Source organism: Patella vulgata, chromosome 6 (genome assembly GCF_932274485.2).
Source record: "Patella vulgata chromosome 6, xgPatVulg1.2, whole genome shotgun sequence".
Lineage (NCBI taxonomy): Eukaryota > Metazoa > Mollusca > Gastropoda > Patellidae > Patella > Patella vulgata.
In genome coordinates, this window is record NC_065884.2 from 46,323,667 (window position 1) to 46,331,696 (window position 8,030).

The 8,030-nt window shown below is 37.3% G+C and overlaps 1 protein-coding gene across 1 annotated transcript; it reads left to right on the top strand.

Moving 5' to 3' along the window:
• The first annotated feature begins 1,653 nt into the window (after positions 1–1,653).
• On the top strand, positions 1,654–4,354 carry LOC126824547 (gastrin/cholecystokinin type B receptor). The gene has a single exon (XM_050553780.2). The coding sequence runs from the start codon at positions 2,193–2,195 to the stop codon at positions 3,294–3,296; it is 1,104 nt and encodes a 367-aa protein (XP_050409737.1). The 5' UTR covers positions 1,654–2,192; the 3' UTR covers positions 3,297–4,354.
• The last annotated feature ends 3,676 nt before the right edge of the window (positions 4,355–8,030 follow it).

Below are 8,030 nucleotides of genomic sequence, written 5' to 3' on the forward strand. Positions count from 1 at the left end.
TAGGTGTACGGATTCACAGTAAAAATTACGCCCCTAGATGGAGTAGAAACGTAGAAAATTAAAGCCAATTTCATTTCATTTTGCCTGTTAGTAAAAATATATTTTTTTTGGTGTAACATCGACATATAATTGCTTCGAGTGTGTGCAAATTACATTGTCATGTTTTAAGTTTCATTGATTCGAGTCAAGGTTTATTTTGAATAAAATAAATAAAGGTACTTTGTATCCTATAGGGTATTTTGATTAAAGTAAATAAAGGTACTTTCCATCCTAAATGGTATTTTGAATAAATTAAATATTTTGATTAAAGTAAATAAAGGTATTTATTTTGAATAAATTATATATTTTTTTTTATTAAAGTAAATAAAGGTACTGTATATCCTAAAAGGTATTTTGAAAAAAAGTAAATAAAGACACCATCCATCCTAAAGGGTATTACCAGGGGCGTGGTGACCCGTTATTTTGCATCAGGAACAAGATCCCGTCCGGGTCCCCAAAACAATATTCTATGTGTGTGCGGGGGAGGGGGTGGGGTGGCAGTCCCTCCCAGTGCCATCAGTAATATCGGGCTGTGTGGAACATGCTAGAGTCGATTTGTTGCATATCTGCCCAACACTATATGTTTGACACTGGTTGGGCATTATGATTATGATTATAATGTTGAAAACCGCATTGAAGCCGCGTGATATTTTTGCCATTTGCGAGCAATCTGATTAAAACACGGATCCTATTTCGTTTCGTTCTTTATAGTTCAAAATTTCGTTTTACTTACCTTTCCTACACTAGGATCTGGAAGAGTTGATATCATTGACGTATTCAGGATGGTGCGAGGGATTAGCCAATGTTACGGCGAAGTAAACATCAATGCTGATTAGATAATCAATTGTCTGACGTCATAGGGTCAAAAGCCGCTCGTATAATCTCTGACGCGACCTCCCCCCCCCCCCAAAACAAAAAACAAAAAAATTGGCCTGATCTTCACGTAGTGTAGGCCATCGAAAGTATAAAAAAACGAAACGAAATATAGATCTGTATTTTCATCAAATTGATTTGCGAGGTGCGCAAAAGCTCAAGGGAACGCAAAGCACACCATTGCGTCCCTCTGGTATTCACTATTCAGTTAACATTAATATAAAGTAACAATTTAGCGCAATAGTTCCACATCTGGGAAATACCACAATATCTGGGTTCACATAACAAAGTTTTTTTGTTGTTGAAAGTAATACTGCCTCTATAACAAATAGTGATGAGCTTGAACTAATAAATTTCTGGGTTATTTTCACAACCGTTACCTGTTTTGTTGTCCATACTGTTAAATTCATTTGTTATTTGCGGACAGAGACACGCGATAATTAATAACTGGCGCATGATTTGATGATTTGTGATGAGTTTTCAAATCGTCGCCCGTCCATTACTCATAAAGATATTAGTTATACCTTAATTACACGGTTAAAAATATTATTATTATTATTATACATGTATTTATATTGCTGCTTTCACTAGAAGTGTTTATTGGTTCTTTATAATAATTGCAGCAAGTCCAATAAAATATAACATGACAAGCAAATAAAATATAAAATCACAAACGAATAAAATATAAAATGAGAAGCGCGCAGCCGACCTTTACTGACTTTTTTACCTTCTACATAGACATGTATTATACTGTCACATGACAGACATGTCTTGGTTCTCCAGTCGTTAACGTTGATATAAACTGTTTGATGTCAGTTTAAATATTTCTGATTGGATATTCAGACGTATGCGTAAACCAACTAAATTCATCACAACAGAATGGCTTCACTTTAATCATAGCGTTAAAATCCTGTTCGTATGTGTATTATAGGCTATGCGTGAAATATAATATACTTTACTTTTTTGTGTAGTCTACTTTGTTTGCTTAAACATTTTTCCACAAGGAAGAAAGCTTAAACATTTTTCCACAAGGAAGAAAGCTGCGAACATCATAATATATTAGTTGTGGGGAATTATTTGTCATCTTAATTATTTCTAATTATACTTTCTTATGGATGTGGCGAGAATTTATGACATTAGAGATGTATACGCCTGAAGGCATATTTATAGAAATGTGATGTGATTTAATAAACGACGAACGTTACATAGAGTATGAATTCTAAATATTAGCTCAGGTTGGGGATAATCTAAAGAGTGAAGGATTCTTTTGAGGATTTAAGATGACAGAAGAAAGTGTACTTACCTATGTGGGTATAGCCATGGCCATTGGGACTATCGGAAATGCTTTAGTGATATATATATTTGGATTTCGATATCGGAAATCACCGTTCAATATGCTGATTACGATTTTAGCCATATATGACTTATTATCATGTATAATACACATGCCCTTGGACATTGTTGGTATGTTATTACCTGAGATTTTACCTCATTCAATATTCTGTAAAGCTGCCTGTACAATGGTGTCTGTAACTATGATTGCTGCCAGCATCGTATTAATAGCCATAGCTATTATGAGATATCGTGGTGTGTCTAAACCGCTTTCAAGAAATATCGACATAAGAGAAGCTAAGGGGATCGGGATTCTTGCCATAATACCAGCTGTGGGATTATCATGGCCGATTATTTTCATGTTCACTACCGAAACTATTACAAGCAAGGAGGGAAGGAAAATCGCAATGTGCGGCATCCATGATAAGGCCTACACGACCTATGCTTTGGCTTTCCATTCTGTTCTCCTCGGTCTGTTTTTAGTGAACTTCATATCACTGGTTGTGTTCTATCTTGTGATTGCGCGGGTCATGATCAACAGAAATAAGGTATTCGCGCAAAAAAATAAAAGGAACAGATCAATTGCCATTGCTTCCATCATGGAAAAAAGTGACCAAACATCTACTGGAAACACCCCTGGAAGTACACATGACAGTAAAATGGGGATGATATCTGCTGGAAAAAAGAATTCGATAACACAAAAGTCAATGTCGTTATTTGTTCATGAGCCACAAAGTCCTAAATCCGAAAGATTAAAACCTGCGGGCAGATGCAGAGAACGAAGTAGTGCCAACAATGGTTTGCTAATGATGTTTTTAGTGACAATTTTATTTTTATGTAGTTACCTCCCGCACCTGGGCTACTCGATGTATTTTTTACTGTGCAGTATGGACGATATTATCAACTTAGCAGTCACCGCGTCCTTTGGTGTCCTCGTTCGTTCCTATTACATGAACAGTTTTTCTAACCCTATTATATACGCACTATGTAGCGGAGAATTCAGATTCGAAGTTGCCGAAACGTTTAGGAGGTTGTTTAGATTAAAAAGTTAAAGTGTTTGTTAACGCTAAAGGTGTGGCCACTGTGTCATATGAAATGACTATTTGTATATAGTGCACGGTTACCGAAATGTAAATCCTAGTGCCGGATTAGACCAGAGACAAAAATAGCATCCGGAACTGAATGCTAAAAAAACTATCAATTCTACATAGTATTTCTGCTCTTGCTCTAAAACTATAGAATAATGTTCTACTTCTATGAACATCTTGCTTAAAATTAGCTAATTTGGTCAAAGATCACCATCAATTAGTTTTATTATTTTAACACAGTAATGTGTTATATATGTGATATTAATATTAATGTGCATTTTGTAACAGTTATGGCCCTGCACTAGCTTAGTCCGGCCATGGAAATGAACAGAACTCTTAACAATATTCTACCGGTAAACACACCCTTTCAAACGACACCATGCTAACTTCAGAAATCGCTCGTGTAAGACTTTGACAGTTCGAATGTGTTAAAACCAATGACACCAGACTCTGATACAAACATTACTGTTAAATGGGAACCATTGTTTCGCTTTTTATTTTCTCATTCAGTGATAGATTTTTCATATAAACTAAAAGTGCCACAATATCAAGAACGCTAATATTGCGCAATTTTAAAATAGGTGAACATCGAACCCGATCATAAATTGTGATACTATTCATGAGGACGAATAGATTTTGATATTTTGTTTCGTTTATTTCTATTTTTGTATTCTTTTGTTTTGTTCAACCATTAACAAATGATAAAATGCATGTATACCTATGCGCAACTGATTCGGTGACATGTCTGTTGTGTAAAACCATTTCCAAAGATTTTAACGTTGCTTCCGATTTATGTCGTATTTACGGCTCTCTAATCCATTGTGTTTTCTATTTGAAAATCTCATTGTCAAATAACTTTAGAGTTTGCTAGTAGAAAATACGACACGATTCGAACGCAGGATACTATACCCATGATTATTTACATATGTTATCTATATTTATATCATCATTATATATATTTATATATATGTATGCGTTATGTGCTTAAGTATATCTACCAAATAAATATATATTGTATTATATGAAGCGACTTGGAATGCAATGGGGTTTTACTTGGTTTTGAGAGTAACATACTATAATTTTATTTTAAGGCCAAGTGTGTAATGCGTGGGTGGTAGGGGTATCGTGAAATTTGGGGCCCGCCTACTCTTCTTCGAATTCCAACAGCCCGTGGATCTTTTATGCGCACTACCAATTTGAACACAGGACGTTGTGTTTTTTGTTCTGTACGAACGGGCTACAAACACTTTCGCTGTGAGCTGTGTAGGCACCATACATGACAAGTGAGAACCAAGCTTGAAAAATCCCTAATATTATTCTCGGTTCCAGTGGCGGCGCCACCACTCGTGGTCGACGAAGTGGGTGGGGGCTCCCCCAGAAAACTTGTAAAAAATAGACTGCCGGAAATGCAGTCTGACAGTATTTCAGGCACCGATCGTCGAGATAATTGGAGAGAGAGAGAGAGAGACAGACAGACAGACAGACATAGACATGGGATTCAACGTTCACTCGACACAAACTAGGTCGTTTCGGAACTAACACATGGTTACATTTTATTTCAATAATTCGCTTGCGCGTAGGGGTCTTTAGAAGTGGGAGGAAACCGGAGGACCCGGAGAAAACCCACGAGGTTGGACAGGCGATCCTACTCCTTGTCACGTACAACCAGGGAATCGAAACCACGCCAGTTGAGTCAATGGCAGACTTTATGATACAGCGCGCACGTGCTAACCATTCGGCCATCCGCCCCACCCCCGCCCCCGGGATAATTCTGTCGCTTAATCAATAGTTTATCCGGCTAGAGAGGAAAGTGTCAAACGAATGGACTTGAGGGAGCTTCTCCTTGCCAGCGTGAAAGGCACGAAGCTCATCGGTGTTTGAGGATCGTAAAAAGCACTTCTTAAGTTGTTCCCGTTTTTTATAGTAGATTTACAGCAGGATGGGTCTGCTAAGAAATCATGCTCATACTAGGATTCGAACCGGGGCATTCTAATTATACCGACAACACAGCCACCACCACAACCTATTACATAACGGATGGCCGAAGTTTGAGACATAATTTATACCCAGCAGTCAAGTTCTCATATTTAACTGCTTTAAGTTTATCTTGCCAACAACCTGTGCATACTTCCTGTTTATATAAGGTGTTGTCCCTAAAAGCTAGAATATAAGTTTCTATTCAGGTCGATTGATACATTACCGAAATAGTTGATATTTACCTTCTCTTTTCACTCATTGGCGCATAGCTGACAATTATATGGATTTTTTAAATCATTTACTAAAGGCTTGTATTATAGAGGTAAAGTATATTATCACGGGTTTGTAATATCTTGGAAAGTTATCCAGAGAGAGACAGAGAGAGAGAGGGGGGGGGGGGGGGCGAGGAGTAACGTCCACTCGTCACTAGCGCGTAAGGGGTCTTTAGCACATAATATAATATAATACCATTACAAACTATTTAGAAACTCGTATTATATTGTAAGTAGATTAGGCCTATGTAGAAGAACTAGATACTAAAAAAATGACCAAAACAGAACCCCGCTGTAATTATATGTCTATATGGACCATATGTAATTTATAAGGTCAGGGAGTCACATCAGATGAACTATACGCGATATCTCTAACAGATACCCGTCTTAATTATCCCAGTATAGGTACAGAAAAGTAGGACATTAAACCCCATTCATTCATTCATTCTCTTAACAGATAACCCGAAGATGGATTTAACTAAAATCTGGACCGTGATCAAAGTAGTAAAATGCCATATCTCTAACAGATTAAGTGGAGATGGATTTAACTTAAATCGAGACTGTGATCAAATTAGCAAAGCGCCATATCTCTAACAGATTACTTGGAGATGGAGTCTACTAAAATTTGAACTGTGATCACGGTAGGAAAACTTGCATAAATATTTAAATTATTTAAATTTGTGCAACTCGAATCTGTATAATACTGTAAAATTAAACACCTGTATGTGTAAAACGATCACAGGATATAAAATTTAAACGACCTTGACCTGCACCTATAGCTACTTCCTGGTATTGACTCAGGTTGGCCTACTTCCCTTTATTTTAGGTATGTTAACCTCCTGATATTGATCAAACTTACTTTTTAATTTAGGCTACATTTCGATAAGTATTCTCTTAACGTCCCCACGCTGGAATTGCAAGGATTATCTTTAATCAACATTGAAAGGACAAATTGCGGTTTAAGTTCAGTTTCCTGAAAAAAAAAGTTCGCATAAGTATAAAGAAAAATCCTGTTGAGCCGTTTGGAATTGATGGACAAAACAGTTTATTGAGGTTGCGTAAACTCTTTTATTTTATATTGTTTGTAAACTTTACCCACACTTTTATTCACTGAAATATATCTGTTATTGTGAACTCTTTTAAACTCATTTATTAAACCCACGTCCATCGGAAAGAAATCCATATGGCCCGGTAGGGGTGGATGGGTGTGTGTGTGTGTGTGTGTTTGAGGGGGGGGGGGCGTCAGCTTAGCGAACCAAAATGCGCTAGCCTACTGGGAGGCTTGTTCCCGGAACAATTATTAAACTAATTAATACCTACCCGTCCAGAACCCCCATAGCCTGTTTCCAATAATTTATGTTACTCAGGACAGCATGTCCTGCCATAAGGTACATCGACCTCCATTACGATTTTTTATATTAATTAGCAGTGACTGTGAAACCCCATGTATTTTTCTTGGAGAGTATATTTAGGCTACTCGGTGTAGCGAGTTTATGACACTTTTTCTAATGTCATTCCAAAATATGTAGTAAATCCCCGAGCTATATTTTCTCTTTAACTGTTAGTGTTTTACAAAACAATATTTCCGTGGATAACATATATTAAAAATAATTCCGCTTCCTAATGTGATTTCATTTTAATCTATACTTATTAAGCCTCCGGCCAAGGCCGGGTATTTTTATTAATTAATTAAATCATGTATTTTTCTGTCATCGGTTGAAAACATTATGGAGTTACAAATTTTACATCACTTTAAGGGTTAATCCCAGATTTCACAGGACGCTGTAAATAAATGAAATGAACTGGGGTTTAACTTTCTATTTTTCTGCACCGACTGGGCTCTTGAAGATGTGTATACAGCTTACAGTGTACATGGGAGAAATTTTGCCCAGACAGCGGCACTACAGCCTACTCGTATGTCGAATTCCAACCGTCAAGAGTTCGTTTACGTCCACACCAATGTGTACATTGTATTGTATTACACAACACAACAGCGTGCAAACACGCCCTCACAGCAGCTGTCTCGACAAAAAGATACCCATAGACACCAGCTTATCTGAAAGGAAAACTTGGATGTTGACCAAATTCGACAAGGATCCTTAATTTCCATCGTATTCACAAGCTTTCCGGACACGTGAGTCCTAGAATGCTGAAAATCAACAGTGTTCTGCCTCTCCGATACCAGTGTTTGACACCAAGTTTGAAATCTATAGGATTCATCCTCTCACAGTCCTAATGCTTCACACCAAATTAAAAAAAAAAATCCAATAAAAACTGTAGCCTCAATCGCGTAAACAATGTTTTCGGAAAGGGTGGGTGGGAAACTTTGAGAGAGATGGGGTTTAATGTCCACTCAATACAGAGGTAATTACGGGACTTACATACGGTACAGTTGTATTGCTTGCGCCGGGGGACCTTTTATCAGTGAGGGGCAGGGACCTTGTGATGG